Raw genomic sequence first — 22,427 nt, forward strand, 5'->3', positions numbered from 1 at the left:
CCCACCTTCTCTTCTATATCTAAAGGCAAGCAGGAGTTAAGTTACACATAATATAATGTGTTATTGATGATAATCATAAATAATAACAATTTGAAAGTTCATTTGAATATTGGCAACCATACAACCTGATTAAATGGTGATGTGTAGTTTCAGGCGGCACACAGACTTGTAGTTATTTAAAATGTCTCTAGTTGAGGTATCGTTGGTGCTCAGCTTTCTTCAGAACAGGCTGTATGCCTGTCTCAATATGGCTGCAAAGCTGTGGTCTCCATTAATAATAATAATGCATTTTATTTATATAGTGCCTTTCCCATGCTCAAGGCACTTACAGAATATAATAAAGAACGGCAGGGTATACAGTACATAGCATTGTACAAACCAGATAAATAAATAAAGAGGATTATGACAGTGAATTAAAAAAAAAACAAAAAATAGACATCATTGATGGTCTCGCACACACACACACACACACACACACACAGGTTACATGAGCATCTTGACAGAGAAGTCAACTGAGAGAAGGGTAATAACGTCAAGTAGAGCTAAAAGCCAAACTGAACAGATGAGTTTTGAGTTGTTTTTTAAAAGAATTCATGGAGTCAGCTGACCTGATTAATTTCGGTAGGTCATTCCAGAGTCTGGGCACTATACAGCTGAAGGCCCTGCTGTCACCCGTGGAGTGTAGATTAGTGAGGGGCACAACAGGACTGGCAGAATCAGAGGACCTTAGTGGGCGGACAGGCACATAGTGATGGAGAAGGTCACTGATGGAGTTTGGCGCAAGATTATTTAAGGCTTTGTAGGTTATTAGTAGAATTTTATATTCGATTCTGTAAGACACAGGGAGCCAGTGAAGATGGAGCAGGGATGGGTGTGATGTGCTCGCTGCTGCTGGTTCGAGTAAGGACTCTTGCAGCTGAGTTTTGAATAAGCTGGAGCTGTGATATAAGATTAGAAGGGGCACCTGCCAGTAGGGAATTACAATAATCGATGTGGGATGTGATAAAAGCAGGGACAAGTTTCTCAGCATTAGAAAAGGAGAGGAAGGAGCGAACACGGGATATGTTACGGAGGTGAAAATAAGAAAGTTTCTTAATGTGATTTATGTAGGCAGAATAAGAAAGGGAGGAATCAAAAATGACACCAAGATTCTTTGCAGTAGAGGCAGGTCTGATGAGATCACCGCCAAGATAGACTGGGAAGGAGCTCATTTTATGAAGTTGCACTTTAGTCTCAATTTGCAGGAGGTCAGATTTGTTGCAATTTAATTTTAAAGAGTTCTGCTCACAGCTGAGAGAGCTCTGATGAAGTTCCACTTTTAACATTTGTGGGAAATAGCCCAGACACAGACAGACGGACACCATGTTAAAGTCCACCACACGTTTATTTACACTATATATAAGGTCCATTAAATGCACAACCCAGTGCCACAGCACCAATCACTCCAACAGTCCAGGCCTCTGGCTACAATATGCCTTCAGGCCGCCTCCTTCTCTCCTCCGTCTCTCTCACTCTCAGACTTCGTCCTCTTCCACCCGACTCCAGCATTGACTGAAGGTAGGCGGCCCCTTTTTATAGTCACCCGGATGTGCTCCAGGTGGTTCCTGGCAATCTTCCACTGACACGCCCCCCGTGTGGCGGAAGTGCCTGCTGTCTCTCCGGAAGCACTCCGGGTGTCTCTTTTCTTCTTCCCCCCAGCACTTCCTGGTGTGACGGAAGTGCTGGGGTCCCAAGTCCTCCAGGCATGGGGACGCCCCCTGGCGGTGACCACGGGCCCCTACAGGGTTGAGCTTCCAAGCCCTGTACCCGTGGCCCCCAGTATAACCAGGGCGGTCGCCCCCTCGTGGTCCGAAGGAGGCATAAGCCCTCCTCCTGTCCTCCTGGGCGTCCCGGCTGGGTACTACCCCCAGTCGCGTGCCACACATTGAAGTAGAGTTGAGTATCGTCTGCATAAAAATGATAACCCAGTCCATAGCTACGGGTTATTGTGTTGTCTTCATCATCAGAGGTTAGTAAGAGAGCGAGAATGTGGTTGAACAAGCAGATTTATAGATGTTCTGTCCAACCCCTACAGCCAATAGGACATCCTGGTACTTAAAGGCCTCTGAGACAAGCCAATCCCAAACAGCCAATGGGGAAATAGAACATCTTAATACCTGCCATCCCCCCCAAAACCATTTGGTGAGCCAAAGTTTGCCAGTCAGGCAACTTGGCTTCCTTGCGGCGCTTGGGGGGGGGGGGGCTGAAAGACTCTAGCAGAGAAACACCCGTGTCAAGCACCCCTTTCCCCCAACTCTGTCGTAAAATTCAAAGAGACTCAGTCGTAAAGGAGGGCAAACACGAATGCCCCTCACCAAAGTAACACTAAATTCCATTGCTTTGCCTAAATTACAAATAAAGACATACAAAATATTTATCAAGTCGTATGCAAAATCTCACATCGCAACAGGTGCCATTCAAACCAGTTTGTCTTAATAAACCCGGACTAGAGTCCGAGTGGCTGCTGTTGGGCTTGGGGGGGCCCCCTGGTGGCCATGGGGGTCCTGTTCACCTACAGCATTTCACTGCACTTTCTCATTAGCGGGTTTGTCAGTAATGGGAGCCCCCAGGAGAAATTCTAGCGAGTGTTTACAGTTTTGCCTGATTTGAATTTCCCTTCCGCCACTGTGGCCCACCATTCATTACCGGCGTCGTTTAGATTTCCGCACGTATAACTTGCACACTTTTCGTGAGAGATTGCTTTTTGTTCTTGGCATAATAACTGGAAGGAATGGACTGTCTGAATCCATTATTCACGTCTGTGATCTGACAAGCTGATGTTTCACTGCCCTGAAATGCTTGGCAGCAGCCATCGCCTCCTGAACATGCAATCTGTGATCGCCGCAGAGCCGTCCACGTCGTCGTAGCAGCTCCTCATTTACGTAACGTCTTGAAGCGGCTGCTGAAAATCAGGCTCATTTGGCTCAAAGTCACCTTTGCCCCCAAGCCCCCCTCCCCCAAAAAAAAGCTGACAGTAAGGTTAGCCAGAGGTTTTTTGTTTTATTTTTAGAAGTGAAGAAAGTTGCCCAAAACCGATCAACAGGCCGGCGATGACAGACCACTAGGTGTCCGCTGTTCACTTGAGGTGACGCACCACGGGCGCTGTTGGCACTGAAAGGTGAAACTGTGGCCCCCGTTATGTGGTAACTTCATCAAAGGAATCCCAGACAGGCCGTTGATGGTGGAGATTACAACCGACCGTCGTACACACACACACACACACACACACACGTATGACGGGGCCTCCCAGCTTAAAGGACGACTTCAGTGTTTTTCAAGTTATTTCTTCATAATCATGGTGTGTGTGCGTTTGCCACGTGAAGTGGTCTTCTAAATTAGGGCCGTTATGGCGGAGTCACATCAGTAAACAGGAAATGAGGTCGCACAAAAAACAAAATGAGGAAGACTGAGAAAGAGGAAGACGATCTGTGAGTGACTATGCCGAAATGCGAAACAAACCCTAAAGTTAAAAAAGACGCCCCAGAGAATTCGTTAGCAGGAAAACAGAATTTGAGAAGCGCAATACGAGTCAAAGGTCGCATCACGGAGAGTGCGATGTCACAAAAACGACACAAAGTCATCACAAAGCCACCCGTATAATGTGCCCTGGCTGCGAAAGGCTGGAATAACCAGGAGATGTTCACGAGTCCAAAACTGAACTGATGACATGTGGCAAAGATGGCGGCTTTAACAGTCTGGCTAGGAAGTGACGTCATCATGGAGGGTGGGACCGGAAGTGACGTCATTACGGGTGTCGGAAACCGGAAAGGGATGTCGTCATGGAAAGTGGAAGGCAAAGTGCTGTCATCACGGGCGCCGGAGCCAGAAGTGGCGTCATCATGGAGGGCAGAACCGGAAGTGACTTCATTATGGGTGCCGGAAGTGGCGTCATCATGGAGGGCGGGACCCGGAAGTGACGTCATCTTGGAGGTTGGAACAGAAAGTGGTGTCATCACGGGCACCGGAAGTGATGTCATCTGGGCAGGAAGTGACGTCATCACGGCAGAATTTCCCGAGAATGGTCTGCAGAGGATTGAGAGAAACGGGCAGTTCACCTCGCCACCCCCTGGTCAGGCGTTGGATTGTCACTATTCAGCCCTTTACCCATCTCCCATGCGCACGTGTGTGACAGCGATGAGCGTCATGCCGGTGTTTAACGTGTCATGCTGATGATGTCACACAGCTAGGAGCCCATGGGGGACCCCTCGTGCAGAGTGTTATTGCTGACCGCAGTACCTATGAGATCAGCCACGTAATGTGTCAACGTCACAAAACGGCCATCGCCCTACACAATTAGGGTTGTGGGTGGGGCGTCTGACTCAAAGGCCGTTTCGTGATGACGTCGTGGGCTGCAGTGATGACTCGACTCCCTAGCTGGCGTCTAAAAAACCGGTGCGGAGCTAAACAGTGGCAGAAGCAAAGCTGTAATTCACGTTTAATCGCAGCACGAGTACGTTCTATAAATTTAAACAAGTATCTTACCCACTCTGGTGCTTTACAATGGAGGTTATGGGGCATGGAGAAAAAACAAATTTGGCGATTTTTCAAGCAAAGGCAGTTGTCGAGTCTTGATCAGCACCTTTCGCGTTTCTGACGCATCTTTGTGACCACAAAAGGGATGAGGATTTATCATTTGATCACATGTTCCCAGTGCTATTTATCTCGCGGTAAAGATGCGTTTTCTCTTCACGTGAGCGAGTTCTCACATGGATATGGAAGTCGATCCAAACAAAGCCAACCCAAGTGGCGCGAAAAGTTTACTGTGATTTGGTCTTTTGAGAGAAAACCGCGCCCTGCGGGGGGGTGAAAGGTTATGGCGGAGGAAGACTTGAGGGCTGCATTTGAACTCGTGATTTACAAACACCGACTCGGAAAACACGCCCAGAACTCAGAATTAATCTCGCTACCGGATCAATGGTGAGGTCAATCCAAGATGGAGACCGAACACCGCAAACGGGAAGTGCGGAAACGCTTTGTAGGTTTAGTTTGTTTATTAGAAGAATTTACTTTAAATGAATCCCCTCAGTCCATAATGCCGAATATCGAGGAGGTAAACGTTAACACTGTAAGCAGCGGACTAATCGATATCCGCACATTGCGCTCCATGCAGCTTTTTTAATTGTAGGTTCCAAGCTGAAAATCGTATTACTTATCATAATCTTTTTTGTTTTTCAGACAGGACGGCACGTTCTTTGCGCCTTTCTTGCTCATGTGGGCTATAAAACTATTAGTTAGGGTAGGGTTACAGAGAAATACTGTCCCCTGGAGGGCACAGAGTGCATGGGCAACTGTTTATTATCTCTGCCTCAACACTTTATCCTAGGAAAAAGGAGCCTTTAAAATACTGTAAAAAATCCTAAAACATTGCATAAAAACCTCTTAAAATATATTTGTAAATATTACTTCAATCAAAACTGTACAAAATTTGCGTAAATAAATACTTAAAGCTGCAAAATTAAGACAGTTAAAAGAATTTTTTTCTAAAACTAATTCTGAGGTTTTACAAAGCAATAATACAAGGATACAATAAAGTGTTAAAATAATACATATATAAAAAAATACATTTTAAAAACCACACTTATATTAAGTTAAAAATGTGTAGTAAAAAGTAAAAAATATCTCATACATCACTCGTAAAATAAAAGTGTGGGTGCTTTTCATCAATCAATAAAATCTTAGCAAAAGTGCCCACCTTTTATTTTATGAGTGATGCGTGAGATATTTTTTACTTTTTAGTACATGTTTTAACTTAATATAAGCATGGTTTTTAAAATGTATTTATATTATTTTCAACTTTTTACTCTTTTGGGTTTGTTTTAGTATAATTTTGTAATCAATATTTTAACACTTCCTTTAATATCCCTATCTGTTACTAGCGCCATCTATTGGTGAAATCTTGAACTACTCTTTATATGACAATTTAATTTCTTAATTAATATGGTTTAATTGATCAATTAGTGAAAGTGATTACTGATTCATGTATTGTCATCAGAAGTGAGTAGTAAGTGTGCAAAATTTCAAGTCGTTTGGATGTCTTGTATATCTGTAGTAGTTGTTTAAACAATAGGAAGTGGGTATCGATTGCAAGATGTGTAGCAGACAACAAACATCCATCCATCCATTTTCCAACCTGCTGAATCCGAACACAGGGTCACGGGGGTCTACTGAAGCCAATCCCAGCCAACACAGGGCACAAGGCAGGAATCAATCCCGGGCAGGGTGCCAACCCACCGCAGGACACACACAAACACACCCACACACCAAGCACACACTAGGGCCAATTTAGAATCGCCAATCCACCTAACCTGCATGTCTTTGGACTGTGGGAGGAAACCGGAACGCCCGGAGGAAACCCACGCAGACACGGGGAGAACATGCAAACTCCACGCAGGGAGGACCCGGGAAGTGAACCCGGGTCTCCTAACTACGAGGCAGCAGCGCTACACACTGTGCCACTGTGCCGCCCGACAACAAACAGGTGAAGTTTAAAGTCAAGTCAAGTCGGGGAGCATGCACTGGTACACAGCGTTGCCGCACCCACTACACATCGAAACAGCTCAGGATCCCGATTGGCAACCACCCCCCCAGGCAGACACGCGGTCCAGTCCTAAGTTAAAAGAAGCCTGGTAAAAAGCCCAAAAATTCAAAAGTAATTTTGCGGGTTATTAGAGAAACCTTAGTGTATTACTGCGTCTCTGAAACACCAGCTTTCATGGGAGTCTCCCTGTTTGCTTTCCCACTTGAGGTCACAAATGACACAATGGCGACTTCTGTCTTCCCAATGCAGCATAAGAGACAGCTGCTCTTCTTCTAAAATGGCTGAAACTCGCCGGTACTGGTGCGTTTTTTTTGTTCATAAATGACGTGTATAAACCATTTTGTAATGTCTATGCACTCACAAGACGTGGACCGGTACTCAACAGCTTGAAAAATGGACGTACGTTTTGAAGCTTTTTCTCCATGCCCCCGTAGCCTCCAATGTAATGGCGCCAATGTTTTTGGGCACCTTGGAGAGTTTTCAGTGAACATGGAGCCCCACAACACTCTTCATTGCTGCCACATCAGACACATGGGGGTCCCCCATTCACTCTTCTTTGCCTGAAGGCTGTGCAGTGGGAATGCAACACACAGGAGTGACGGGGACCACAGGCGGCGCAGGGCCATCGCCCTACAGGAACTCCTCGGCTGCTGAAGACAGAACGTCTCTAGTTGCGATTAAAACATTTGCTGTGTAACTGAAGTGTTTTTGGTTTTTTAAACTTACTAGTAATTTAATTTGTGGATTTTTTGCCTTCTCAGTTGGATTACCTGTTGCAGCAGGAGAAAAGACAGCGGTCAGAGCTGGACAAAGCCAAGAAGAAGCTGGAAGGGGACACCAAGATGACTATTGAAAATCTGACCGAAATGGAGAAAGTGAAGATGGACCTGGAGGACGTCATCAAGAAGTAAGTTCTCATCTTACGGGTGGGAGGCAGGTTGTAAAGACCCTCAAGCAGACGCATGGAGTTGAAATACGGCTTAACAAAGCTGTAGCTACAGAATCTTAAACTGGAGGCACAGCTGCCAGCCACAAAAATGACAGTTGCCTGTACTTCAGCATGTGATTCATCCATCCGTCCATTTGCTGCTTTGCCTAACCAGGGTCCTAACCTGGAAGATCTGTCAGTCCATTGTGTGGAATGCCAGCGTATCCACACTGGAAACCCGTCACTTTCAATACAGCGCACAGGGCGGAACGACAGGGTGGACTGGTGGGGTTTGACTTCACTATCGATACCCGCTTCCGGACCTCAATACCAAAGTGGCTCTGAAGCAAATAACAGATAACATCACCTAGCCAACGAACCCCCCCCCCCCCCAGGTCTTACTCCTAATGGGGTGCACCTGGGTGATGTCAGGGAGACCGCGCCTCCTAGGGCTCAGCTAGTGAGACCCCGCCTCCTATGGCTCAGTCAGTGAGACCCCGCCTCCTATGGCTCAGCCAGTGAGACCCCGCCTTCTATGGCTCAGCCAGTGAGACCCCGCCTCCTATGGCTCAGCCAGTGAGACCCCGCCACCTATGGCTCAGCCAGTGAGACCCCGCCACCTATGGCTCAGCCAGTACTGGTGATGTCAGGGAGACCCCGTCTCCTATGGCTCAGTCAATACTAGTGATGTCAAGGAGACCCCGCCTCCTATGCCTCAGCCAGTGCTGGTGATGTCAGGGAGACCCCGCCTCCTATGGCTCAGTCAATACTGGTGATGTCAGGGAGACCCCGCCTCCTATGGCTCAGCCAGTGAGACCCCCGCCTCCTATGGCTCAGGCATTGAGACCCCGCCTCCTATGGCTCAGCCAGTACTGGTGATGTCAGGGAGACCCTGCCTCCTAAGGCTCAGTCAATACTGGTGATGTCAGGGAGACCCCGCCTCCTATGGCTCAGCCAGTGAGACCCCCGCCTCCTATGGCTCAGCCACTGAGACCCCGCCTCCTATGGCTCAGCCAGTACTGGTGATGTCAGGGAGACCCTGCCTCCTAAGGCTCAGTCAATACTGGTGATGTCAGGGAGACCCCGCCTCCTATGGCTCAGACAGTAAAACCCCGCCTCCTATGGCTCAGCCAGTGAAACCCCGCCTTCTATGGCTCAGCCAGTGAGACCTTGCCTTCTATGGCTCAGCCAGTACTGGTGATGTCAGGGAGACCCCGCCTCCTATGGCTCAGTCAATACTGGTGATGTCAGGGAGGCCCCGCCTCCTGGGGCTCCACCCACAAAACACATGGAATGGCAGTGTGCAGAAAAGCACAAGAAATACATGCAAGTTATGAAAAATAATCAAACACGTACACTCCTGCTGACCCATAACACCATCAGATTTTGCTGCCTTCACACTCAATAGTGGAAAAAAATGTGGATGGCATAAAATTAGCATAGAAAAATAAAAAGTTATATATCAGGAGTTCAGGTATATGTTGTAAAATTAACAATGGTTTAAATGATTATAACTGTTACTCACATTTGTAAACTGATCTCCCCATACATTGACGCGGTCTAGTTAAAGGACTTGGGAAATTCACAGATGTCACTGAAATTGGCGGAATGACTGAGTGAGCAGGTTAAAGAACAAGGAGAGGAACCAGACTCATGAAAATCTAACAACAGCCCTCACTGTCACGCCATTTCCAAAGGACACTGGAGGTGCTACATGTCACTGTTCCTTCAATTTCTACAGGAAGGACTTGGAGATGACCGCCATCAATGACAAGCTGGAGGAAGAGGAGTCACAAAACCTGAATGTCCAGAAGAAAAACAAGGAGCTCCAGGTAAGGGAGGACTTTAGGGACTTTCAAAACTCGACTTGATGTTAATAAGTGGACAGGACTGGCGAGCTTTGTTGGGCTGACCGGTCCGTTCTCGTCTAGAGTGTTGTAATGTTCTCTGAAACGCTGCATGGGTCAGAGTTGCCGTAAATCTACGCACGTACCCCACCCAGCCACGTGTTCCTTTGTAAATCTTGACATTTGCTTGAGAAGCTGTGTACACACAGGAACCCCTTTATAAATGAGGCCCTTGGGCACTTGAAAGGTCCTGACGAGCTGCTTAGGCGACGAATGAAATTGTGCCCTGTGATGGGCATGTGCAGGGTGTTAGCCAATGAGTGGCCAGGGTTGTCTGTCCATTTCCATGAATTAAAATACCAGTCGCGACTGAGCAGGTGACAAAGCCCTGAGAGCTTTAGTTGATGAAGGTGATACTTTCTTCTTAAAAACAGTTTATGGCACCTTTTGTTCATAGTTAACGTGTGCTTTGTCAGAATGCGTGAAGTTGATTGTTGATAACTGCTGGTAACTGCAGCGGATCATAAGAGGACGTCACACGTCAAGTTAAACCTCACGCTACACGCAATGCCACTCCGCTCGGCCAGCGCAGGCCCCACGGGTTTGGGCACTGATGGTCTCTCCTCGTGTGAAGAGTGGCTCAGGTGATGGCGGGCAGCTCCAGGACGGGTATCTTGATCTGCTTTTCTTGTCCGCTAGTGGTGAGCGGGTTTTAATGCCGCCGGCCATTGTGTTTGAACGCAACGTGCCGCTCGGCCCTCCGTGAATGAATGCGCCCCTTTGTCCCATTTTGTTCCCAGTCACTGCTGGCTTGAAAGCTGATCGGTGGAAGCATCATCTCCCCCCCCCCCCCCCTTTTTTTCCTCTTGATTTATAAAAGGAGGCTTTCACTTTGGGTCATTTTGAACTGTTGTGGAAAAACAGGCTGGATGTGTTCAGTGGCGGATCAGTAACAACTGTGATAAGGACAGTTTATGAAAAATGAACACGAGGGTCACAGGTGCCGCTTTTTGTCCCACCCAATCTTTTCCTTGGAGGCAGACTCTGCTGTGGATTCTGAGGGGGGACATCTCGATGCATGTTCTGTCCGTTCAGGTCTTCCATTTTGTAGTTTATTCTATTATTTCTGTGTTAATTTCAAGTCTGTATTTTTAATGTATTGCAACTTCACGTATCAGGATGCCCCTCCGCTGAATTAGGTAGGTCTGAGCATTGTAAACCCCAAGGATCCCACAGTCACCATTGGGGTGCCAGCCGGGTGACCCCAATTAATGAAAGGAACTCAATGGTATTATGGCTTGCAACAGAATCGGCCAATCCAGGCTTTTGAACCCACCTTCCACATCCAGGGTCAAAGTCTGAATGAGACACTGGGCTTTGGCCACGCCCCCTTTCATTGTAGCCCTGGTGGAAGGGGCGGAGCCTTCTCTGGGCCCTGGGGGCGGAGTCGGGCATTGAGGTTCTTCCCAGTACTGCGGATGGAAGAGACAAAGAGAGAGAGAGAATGGTAAGTGACAGCACCTCCTCCTGGTCTGGGGTGGAAATGGCTTACCTTAATGAAGCCCTGAAGATGATCCCCCAGGCGCACACGCGTGACAGCATTTCATGTGGAACTTCCATGTAGCATACAGGGCACCTTACATGTGTCTGTACTTTCCCTTTCCTTAATCCATTTTGAGGGATTATCCAGGTATAAATATGTTTGAGGCCGGGCTGAGGAATGACATGAGGTGCCAACCGGGTTGTCACAATTTTACTGTCCCAATAGTTCAAAACAGAAGGGACGCGCGATCTTGGGCATATTTGCCCTGTGGGGTTCAGGGCTGACAAAGAAACAAAAGGCATTGGCTTGTTAGCCACACTCTTGAGCCCCGTCCGGCGGGCAGCTCTTACCCAAATGACGCCTCCTTCGGGGAAGCTGGGGCTTTTATGGAGGATAAACCAGAAGGGGCGAAGTCAGATACCCTCCCTGGGCAAGGGGAGTTGAAAGTGTGAGTGATGGCGCCTCCTCTTGTCCCGGCGGGTTATTACACACCTCGACTGAGCTTGTGAGGAGATCCTCTGACGTGCATGCATGACAGTACTATCATCATCATCATTGTCATCATCACTGCCGTATTTTTCCAGACTTTGCCACGTTGGCCGGTTGCCCTCCAAGACTTTTTTCTCCAGCTTGAAGAATGGACGTTCAGTATTTAGTAAATGTAGGGGGCTGTGATGGAAAATGCCAGTGCAGGCAAGATGCTTTTTAAAATTTATAGGAAGTGCTTGTGGCCTCTAGGGGGTGCCACTGAGCCCCTATACCCCCCCCCCCCCCCAAGACTCCATTGCACCACCGCCGTCCCAGTTGAACTAAAGTGTTGAAACAATCCCTTCATGCAGGCGGCTCATGTTCAAAATGCAGCGCAACTCCTCTTCATTTTTTCTCTTCATCCGTTCCCGACTCCAACTCCCCTGAGTTGAATGGAGGGCTGTCTTTTAACTCCGGACCCCGGAGTACTTCCAGTGCTTGTACATATTGCTGCCAGAAAGCAAGACCACCACTGGCTTTGTGTCATTTCTGTCCCAAGAGCTCCCCCTGGTGGCCCCCCACAAAACCCAACAGGGCAGGCCCATGTTACCACAGCTATCATGCTTGCGTCCTTACGGGGGGCTTTGCCACCCAGTGTACGGGAGTAGGTGAGGGGGTGCCACCATGCTGACCTTCCTGGTTGCCGAGTCCTCCCCAGGTGTCACTCACTGGTTGTTAAGATGCCAGTCCCATTGTAGCCGCCATAACGTCCTTCCATGGAGAGGAGGAGAAGTCGCTCCCTCCCTGACCCTCCATTATCGAGGCGTCCTGGCCAGGTAAGGGAGTGGGACGCCGGTACGTCCGGCACGCACTAAACGTTACAACTCACATGGCAAATGCTTATGTAGCACATTTGTGAAGGAATAACTTGAACCCATAAAATACCAAACGTCTCCTTTAATTGTGACGATTATTTGGTAGACTTTTTATTGAAAGCAATGGAGAGAAAAACGCAAAACGGCGCAAGAGCATCTCGGATGACAGGTGTGTTCAGACCCAACATAAATGTCGTAAACGCCACTTAAGTGGGTCCTGCCGAAATATGACGGGAGCCCATGGACAGGTCACATGGCGTCTCCAGAGTCCCCCCCCACCCGCCATGCTCCCCCCCCGACTGGCGACTTGTTGTAACAGCGCGCAGATGTCGTCTTACTGAGCACATCTGTTTTTTGCAAGCGGAGCTCTTTGTCAACAAACCCTGATGGCTGTGAGTAACGTGCAGGTAGAGGAAAGTCTGGGGGTGGCGAGTATAAAATTTAATTACACGTCTTCTGGAGCAGGCACCTTATCTAGGCATGCGATCTGGCCGCGAGAACAAACGCCGTCTGACATGAATGCGCTCATTGGGCCCACTTGACAGGGCCCCTCTGTTATGTCTTATGATTAAAGACTTAATTCTTTCGCTCTAGAGATAATAATAATCCGAATGAGAAACGGGACAGCGTCAAAGCCCAAAAAGGCGGCCAGGGGAGCAACGCGGGCGCGGCTTGGCTGGCTTCCTCATTTTACTTTTCGCTTGTTGTGAACGGCTTACCTGGTTCAGGCCCCCCTGGCTGAGTTTGTGGGACTCGGGCTTGAACCCGAGAGCAATCACAGCATGAACTTTGAATGTCTTTGTCCTGGTACTGCCATGTCCTCCCATGGGTTACACTGCTTGGCATCTTTTGAGTGAGTGTGCCCTTTGACAGAGCGGATTGTTACTTTGTGCCTAATGCTGTTTGGGCAGCACGGTGGTGCCACGTAACTCTCTATTTAAAATCAATGACCTCTGTGTGCGTGTGTGTGTGCATGCACTCATTGGGCAAATGACTGGCAGCCCCTGTTCATCTGCCAATCCATGCAATGATCTGATCGGATGCATACAATCCTGCCAGTGCAGGTCAGGAGCTTCAGTTCATGTTCATAGCAAACATCAGAATCGGGGAAACAGTGGGATGACTGTTGGTACCAGACAGGCTGAATGGAGAGCTTCTGTAACCGCAGAAATGCATTGCATTTATCATTCCAACAGATGGCGCATCACAAACGTTTGTATTCATGCATTATATGACTCCACCATCCATTGTAATGCAGGTAGTTATAAAATGCATGAATACAAATGTTTTTGGTGCACCACCTGTTGGAATGACAAATGCAAGGCTATTTTTTTCCCTTTTTGTATTTCAGATTACATCAAGGCAGCAAATAGCCTTGTAAAGGGCTCTGTCACACACACATTCTGATGGCTGATGTAATTAATTATAGTTCCCATTGCTAATGATCTCATAAAAATTGCCTAAACAAATGTCCTTTCTTGTATGTAATGTTTGTCTAGGAAATGCTTGAGATATATAAAGGAGTAGCTGTGCTACCCATCTAAGACAGGTTGACATCATGATAGTCAACATGGACCTCAGTGATAGAATTTGCAGTGCACCATCTTTGTTTTTGTAATGCATGTAGTAATCAAATGCATTGCCTTTGTCATTTCAGCAGGTAGCACATCATGAACATTTGTAATAAAATGCAGAAGTACAAATGTTTGTGGTGTAACATCTATTGGCGTGACAGATGCCTCCCAAACTTTCTCTGTTATGTGCCTTTTGGTATAGGATTCGTGAAAGGAGTATTACTGTTTTGATGTGCCATTTGTTGGACTGGCAAAATGCAAGGCATCTCTGTTATATACCAGTTGGTTTGGGATTTGTGAAAGCACTTTTACTGTTCATGATGTGCCATCTGTTGGAATGACAAATGTAATGCAATTTATTACTAAAAATGTTTGTTATGCTCCATCTGTTGTAATGGCAAATGCAATGCACTTCATTACTAAAAATGTTTCTGATGCGCCACCTGTTGGAATGACAAATTCAGTTCTTAAGTATCTGTTATATGCCATTTGGTATGGGACTCATAAAAGCAATATTAATGTTTGTAATGCTCCATTGGTTGGAATGACAAATGCAATGCACTTGATTACTAAAAATGTTTGTGATGCTCCATCTGTTGGAATGACAAATGCAATGCACTTTATTACTAAAATTGTTTGTGATGCGCCATCTGTTGGATGACAAATGCAGTGCACTTTATTACTAAAATTGTTTGTGATGCGCCATCTGTAGGATGACAAATGCAGTACACTTTATTACTAAAATTGTTTGTGATGTGCCATCTGTTGGAATGACAAATTCAGTTCTTATGTATCTGTTATATGCCATTTGGTATGGAACTCATAAAAGCAATATTAATGTTTGTGATGCTCCATCTGTTGGAATGACCAATATCAATGCACCATCATGTTGGAATGACAGGGGCACACAGATCCACAGAGCGATACGCAGTCATTTGTCTTTTTATTAAGGTGGCTGATTCTTGGTCGGCCCTTTATTATACCGCCAGAGGTTTACGGGTACCCGCTCCTTGTCAGGGCCTTAGCTGAAGGTATTTTGGGATTTACAGCCAGTTTCCCATTTTGAGGGCCTAGCAGGAGCCCCCCAGATGCCAGCAGGTGAGACTCGTGACCTTGCCGCATTAAGTGTGCCTCTGCTGGGTGCTCCAGTCAGGATACTGGCCGGCTCCCCACATCACAAGACCTTTATGTTTTGTCGGCCAGCATTCAGCTCAGGTATGGTCTTCGTCAGCCTGACATTCCACGTGTTGTTGGTTCCTTTTTTTTTTTTTTTTTTAAAACACCTTTGGCCCCCCTCTTTTGCTCCATGATTGGTGACTTTAATTCACTGTGCTTGTCGCAGGACACATGACTGCGCCCTTTAATAAACTGCTGTCCCCTTGCAGTGTTGGCTCCTGTCTTGCACTTTTAGTGTCGGGGCGGATTTTTCAGGAAGGGAGGCAGAAAGAAATGTTTTGGCCGACTCTTTAGCTCTTCACCTTTCTTATCCCGCTTTCCTCCACTTCTGAGGGGTCTGCCCATGCTGGGCTGTTGTCTGTACTTGTAAGAGGAGACTTGACAGGGAAGGAGGAGGATTGGGGTGGGGGACTGGGGGGATTTTTTTTTTTTTTCCTTTGGTGATGTTTTTGTAAAGTGCCCATGCGACGTCCTGTTGGCCTCGGAGGGGTCTGCCCTATCTGGTTTCAGTTGTCTGGATGCTGCGCTGCGGTGAGATGGCTGTGCTCTCTGCGGAAATCCTTCAGTGGCACGTAAGTGGAATTTCAAGGCCGAGCGCCGTTTCTGGTGGTCTTAGTTTTCCGTTTCAGGGTTGGCCGCTTTTCATGTTTTTGTAACTCACTCGAAGAAGTGGGCTTTGAAAGCCGGAGAATGGTGGGAGCTGCGATGTGATAGATGGAGAAGCTGATTTTGCTGTGCAGGTAAGCTTAGGCAGGGGTAGGGGTTTGTGTGTTGGGGGGGCTGCCACAGAGCCTATGGGACACCCGGCAAGTGCAAAGCTCAGCATCCGAGTAACTCGAGCCAGTCAAGGCAAAGCCATGTCAGGTATTTCAATTATAGCCCTCGTTTATGGTGGCGTTCTTTTAATTTCATTCCTCTTCTTAATGATTGTGCCTTTGAAAAGCCCAGGAATGTTGGCAGGTTGCACTTAATTAACGTGGAAAGCAGGAGCGCATAAGGGAAAAAAAATGAAAAGGCATGACACATCGTGCCAGGAATTCTGACAGCCTTCAGCTCAACTGACAAGCAAGGTGGGGGGGGGGGGGATCAAAGCAGGAGCTGTGCCCACCTGCCCGCTGCCGGATCTGCCAGGCTACGGGCTCGCTTAGAGAAAGGACTGAAGCGGAGGGCTGGCGGCTCGACAGGCGGGCATTTATACGCCGTAACCAAGTGAACAGACCGAGGGTGACGGAGAGAAGTTGGGGTGCCAGGCGGGCAAATGAACGCTGACAAAAAGAAAAAAAAAAGAAAAAGTTAGTGGGCACTGGGCACTCGACTACGACAACATTTCAGTCTTTGGCACATTTGCATACAAAGGATGTCGGAGAAGTCGTCACATGCAAAGAGTAACACATTTAAATTTAGAGAAGAAGAACAAGGAATAAAAAAGGAATATGCAAAAATAAATACACAAGGCACACTTGTATGAGCCCTTCAGATACGGAATTTATACGTTAATAAAGTACAGGCCAGTGATTATTTATACAAAATCTGCAGGGGTTCAAGAGCAGAAGACCACTCGGCGAGCCCCCCACTGGGCATTCTGCCAAGTTCTCGTCGTTCTTTTTTTGGACTTCGAGGATTCGTCGCTGCAGGTCTTGTGACGTTGGGGGCTCTCCACTTTCATTTAGAAATCACAGGACTTTGATCAGGTGGACGGAAGAACCGGAAAAGAAAAGGGGAGAAAAGTAAAGATTAATAAGGAATTGGAGAGGAGCGATAATTCAGTGCGGGTATTGAAGCTACGGAAAAGAAAAACAGAAAAGTCGACTCTTAGGGGTTTGTTAAAACGCTCCGCAGTGTGGTACTCCGCAGTTTAGGTGGATAACAGCAAAAGGCCGCCGCACTGCTTCTCTTGGAGTTCTAAGCTGGCCACCATTAGAAGATCTAAGGCTATGAATTAGAGTGTAGGATGGGGGGGGGGGACAGCCCCTCCGAAAGAGAGGAAGGGGGCAGGCAATCTAAGGCTTCATACACTGTGGTAACCGGGGTGATTGGGGGGGCGTACCTGCCACCCCGACCCGACACAAACAGAGTAAAGAGACACCAGTTCTGTCCGACGAGAGCCCCTTTATTTAGGGAAAGGAATCCGGAGCAGCCTCCAAGGACTGATACCCACAGTCACAAGTACTATACTAACACTGTCCCTCTCCCCCAGACCCTCGCAGCCCCCTTCCTCCTCCTCACCTCACAGGCAGGCATCCTCCCGATTCAAGCTCTCTACCAGGCGGGGGGTTTGTTAGCTGGCACCTTTGAACTCCAGGTGGCTCGTTAGGGAGGTGTGGTGGAAGCCCAAAGTAGGGCTCTGCAGCTCCCCCTGGTGGAATCCTGGGTACCCAACAGGGCTGAGCCGACCAGTACCACGTCCCATATGGCCCTGTGGGACTCCAAGGGGCCGTTACACCCCAGGGGCACTGCCAAATAGTAGTTCGGGGGAGATCGTGCCCTTCATAAGAAGTCATCTTCCTCTGTCCTTCCATTACGGAGGGGTTCCGGTCTGGTAATGGCACTGGCCTCCATCCGTCATGGCACCTTTACTAGTATTTTAAAATGAATTGTAAAGGAGACGGATAACCAGTGTAGTGGTGCCTACAGACTGGCGTGATGTGCTCGGATTTCAGTTTTTTGAGTGAAGATTCTTGCTGCAACATTCAGAACTCGCTGATGCCTGTAAAATAAAGACACAAACACCGTCAAAGGTGTGGGGGTGGGGGGCCTTCCCGTATACCTCCTGTATAATGTAGCACAATAAAAAAGAGAAATGATGTCTTCACAGACGAGTTTGAAACAGAACTGGCAAAAAGAAAATGGAGGCGGTATATAAAGTTGGCTGCAGGAAGTGAGGTTGGGGTGAAAAGCATTCTGGACCCGGAAGTGATGTCGGGAAGAGGTGGGGTCTTGATGGTAGGAGCCGGAAGTCATGTCGTTATTGTGTAGATTCTTCAGTTGTTCTGCAAGGGGGAGAGGAGAAGGAGTTAGAGGGCAGCACCAACCCCTGGTCCGACGGGTAACTGCGTCTCCCAAACGCACGTGTTGTGTGACACACCACCTGACGTCTTTCTGCCATTGTCCAGTCAGCAGTGCGTTACGGTCAGCCAGCTGACACCAAAACAAAAGCGTGAATTCGTTTCTCAAAGTGCTGGGGTGTAATTAGAGGCTTCACTGTTGCAATGTTCTTTAAATATAAAAATGTGGTCCTAGTAGTCTGGTTAATACGCATTATAAAATTTAAGTCAAGATTACACCCAAACATTTTAATATTAAGGGGTTACGTTTACTTCTAATACCCTCACTATTTACATTTCACTATTTACATTTCAGGTTTTCTCTTATTTACCTGGAGGACGTCATGACCCCCCATTCAGAAATCCAAGACGGACTTTGGGTCGGAGCTCCAGGAATATCAGGGTCATCAGAACAGAATTGAAGGCTTTTTATTGTCACTTCACAGACATACACCAAAGTCTGGGTAACACATTGTACATCTGTGCAGTGACAATAAAATGTCTATTTGATGACGCGGACCCTCTCGGCGCTTTGATCCGATGTCTGTCTTGTGTTTCTGAGTGGGGGGGTCGTAATTTCCTCAAGTTTAATAAGGAAAAAAGGCACAATAGGTAAGTAAAGCTGTGCGTCATATTCATGGCTGTGGTGGTCCACCTTGTGTGCTGAGGTCATTTGGCCTAATGGGAGCGGGCAGACTGAACAGCCCCGAACAGGTCCTGGTGGGACCCCATATACAATATCATGGACCTCCAAACCTCAATCGCCACAACCTGACTAGTGAGCCTTCCCAGCCTATAGTATGGCACGTCAGTGGGGGCCGCGTCCCTGTCAAGGTCCTGGTCCAGACTGCACACCTCCCGCCCGTTTTTTTTTTTTTTTTGGTGTCCAGGGTGGAAGGGGCGGAGTCTTCTCTGAGCATTGTGTGTTGAGCTTAGTTGCCATTCCGGGACATCTTCCCAGACCTGTGGTGGAGAGAGAGAGAGAGAAGTGGTCAGCGTCAATGTCCCCTGTCGTCCCAAGGTGTCAGTGCCGTTTCAGGGCCCAGCAGGGGGGTCTCCAGGCTCAACACAGGTTTGTGCCATCCTGTGAGTCTTGTTCATTGACATGGGGGGCAGAAGGTACCCCATCACACACTTCCTCTTGCAATAATGAGATTTTAAACATATGAACATGGGGCTTTGACAAGGGTGACGCCCTGTTGTTTCACGGGGGGCCCAGAATGAATCTTTCACCCTTTCCAGCCAAGTGCTGTGGGCCCTTTGCTAACGTCACGTCAGGTCCCAAAATGTAAAGTACGAAACCTCCGCTTTGGTTGACAGTGTCGGGTCTGCACTAGCAGGCCGTGCCCACTCTTGAGAGCCCACTGGTCTCTCCACCTGCTGCTTACTCTGCTTTGTTCTGGCGGTCTGCTCTGTTGAAACGATTTCAAGTGGCACATAAGCTCTTAAAACTGAACGTGAAGTGTCCCTTATCTGCTGGCAAACAGCACCTTTGATCCCCTCCTGCTCTTTTCTTTCTTTTTGTTCTTTTTCTTTCCTACAACCCTTTGGATGTCTCTGGCTCTCCGGGTTCTGCCCACAGCTCCCTTTATGTGCCTCCGTGTGACACCCACCTGACGCCTACATACCCTGCTGTTTGTTTGCTTTTGTGAGTTGCTTTGGGGGTCTCAAAGCACCCAGACCCCACTTCAGTCCCTAGGCTGTGGTGCTTGACGTTGGCAGTTTGCCCGCTCTCGCCAACCGAGACGTTGATTTCAATTACAGGGCAGGTGTACCTAATAAAGTGGCCACTTTGTGTGGAATTAGGGGTTTAATCGAAAATTCTTTTTTTTTTTTGGAGTGAGTGTCTGGTGAAAACAAATCCACTTGGACTGTACCCGAGGAAATGGCACCCTGACCCGCTCCACTCCAATGATGCAGCCGTGTTTGCTAACATGAAAGGTTACCAAGTAAATCGGTATCGCATTATGCCGAGTTTGACTTTTCAATTCTGAGTCGCCACTGTGCCCCAGTCATGGAGTGGCTGCCTGCCTACCTGGCCTGAACTGCTTGTTACTGCTGGCACAGGCTGGCGATTTGGCATTTTTATGAAGGTACCTCAGAAAGTCAAGGCAATTTTAAAATTACATTGTGACCACAACGGATAGGAGCAGATGGTATACAGCAATTTTGCCCCGGCCTGTGGGGAGTTCGGATATGCACAGCGTGTGGCTCCACCATTAGTCTAGTTGAAGCCAAGGTTAAATGAGTGTGGACAACGTGCCATAATGAGACGTACGAGGGCAGAGGGCAGAGTGAAACCTGCTGAGACTCACCAAAGGTGGTTGGCTCAGTATGGAAGTGAAAACCAATGGTACTTCGCGAAAAAGTTATGAAGGGGGAGAGAGGTTAATGGCAGATAAGAACGAGTGTAAATGATGAAGCTTGCTCGGGTCAACCGTCCTCATCATGCATGCATGAGTCCACATCAACGGCAGCGGATGCCTTGTGAAACCTGCTGATGTTCACCGAAACATGTTGGCTTGTGCAGACCAGTGAGCTTATTGGGTACCCACCTTGCGTAAACGTTACGGTACCCCAAGTCAGTCTGCACTGTGACACATGCAGATCCATAGCAGTGGACCACATAATCCGTCGGTCTTCTACGATTCGGCGTGTCGATGTGTGGCTTGTGTGCCCGATGTGGATGGTTGACCGGGTGGAGCTTCATCGGTTCCACGTGTTCTTCCCGCCTCAGACCTTCCTGAACTTTTCATTGAGTTCTTTTCACTTGCGTATCGAGCCCAACATCCTTTGGTGAATCAGAGCAGGTTTCACTCCCTGTGCCCTCGCAAGTCTCACTACGGTGTGTTGGTCAACAGTGGTGCCATCCCGTGTGTTTGTGTGACCTTGGCACCACGTGGCACATCTTCAAATTACCCATAAGCCACTGTGAATGTCTTGTATTGCGTCAGCTTAATTTAATCTTCAACTTGCCTTGAGTGGTTGAGTTGCCACCTTAACGTACCTCCTGACTCTGTTGGCAGCATGTAGAACCAATCTGTTAGGAGAGACACGATGAAGAAACAGGGCGAGTCCCGAGGTGATGGTTGTCAAACCAAACCAGTAAGAATTGCATTGTCACTCATGCCTTGTGAAACCTGCTGACATTCATCGAAACACATTGGCTTGTGCAGATCAGTGAGATGATTTGGTGCCCACCTTGTGTAAATGTTACGGCACCCCAAGTCGGCCTGCACCCTGACATGTGCAGATCCATAGCAGTGGACTACGTAATCCGTCAGTCTTCTATGATTCGGCATGTCGATGTGGGGCTTGTGCGCCTGATGTGGATGGTTGACCGGGTGGAGCTTCGTCGGTTCCACGTGTTCTTCCCGCCTCAGACCTTCCTGAACTTTTGGTTGAGTTCTTTTCACTTGCGTATCGAGCCCAACATCCTTTGGTGAATCGGAGCAGGTTTCACTCCCTCTGCCTAAAGAAATGTCACTACACGGCACGTTGGTCAGCAGTGATGCCATCAACACGTATTCACTTGACCTTGGCAATGACTAGACTGACGGCAGAGCATCACGCGGCACATCTTTGAATTACCCATAAGCCATTGCAAAGGTCTTGTATTGCGTCAGCTTAATTTAATCTTCAACTTGCCTTGAGTAGTTGAGTTGCCACCCTAACATACCTTCTGACTCTGTGGGCAGCATGCGGAGCCAATCTGTTAGGGGAGACACGATAAAGAAATGGGGCGAGTCCCGAGGTTATGGTTGTCAAACTAAACCAGTAGGAGTTATGTCGTAATTCCTGTGAAGAGAAACTCTGAATAGATTTCAGTGTTACTTACCTCAACATTAAGGACATATGTTTGAAACAATACACCATTAACATGCTGGTGAGCAGAAAGGGGGGGGGGGGGGCGCACTATCGTCACCGCAGAAAGTCACTTGACCTGCTGAAACACATATGGACAGAATGTAAAGATGGCAGAGAATGATGTGTGTGGTGCAAGGCGTTATGTAATGTCACCATCACGGGCTCCTTGTGTGACCCTAAGCAAGTTGGTTTGCGTCGCTGTGTTCACATTTTAGGACTGGTGACGCAACTGTCCTGTGGAAAGGCGCTATATAGCATTTTAAAAGTCATTTGGTTTGTGTTGCGTTTGCCTCATCTCACCTGCTGGTGGCGTAAAGGCAGGACCACCTGACACACTGGATGACCCAGCATGTCCTGTCAGCGCCGAAATGCCAGTTGGATTCCAGTCTCATCTTGTCCCATTTTATCATTCCATTAGATGCACTGAAGTGGGCTATCAGGGCCTTGGTCTCGGTGCCCCCTAAACCCATTTAGTTTTACCACAAGCTCATTGTAGTTTTTTTGTACAAGTCTCATTTTATTTATCAA

The 22,427-nt window shown here is 47.8% G+C and overlaps 1 protein-coding gene across 5 annotated transcripts in view; it reads left to right on the forward strand.

The window, feature by feature from the left end:
• Positions 1-22,427, forward strand: part of LOC114665161 (putative uncharacterized protein MYH16) — a 115,894-nt gene that overhangs the window by 62,273 nt on the left and 31,194 nt on the right. For all 5 annotated transcript variants that reach the window (XM_051918795.1, XM_051918793.1, XM_028819578.2 and 2 more), the window contains 2 exons: positions 7,339-7,484; positions 9,247-9,337. In XM_051918795.1, the coding sequence (XP_051774755.1) occupies positions 7,339-7,484; positions 9,247-9,337 (237 nt within the window). The remainder of the gene's footprint in view (positions 1-7,338; positions 7,485-9,246; positions 9,338-22,427) is intronic.

This window comes from Erpetoichthys calabaricus, chromosome 14, assembly GCF_900747795.2.
Source record: "Erpetoichthys calabaricus chromosome 14, fErpCal1.3, whole genome shotgun sequence".
Lineage (NCBI taxonomy): Eukaryota > Metazoa > Chordata > Cladistia > Polypteriformes > Polypteridae > Erpetoichthys > Erpetoichthys calabaricus.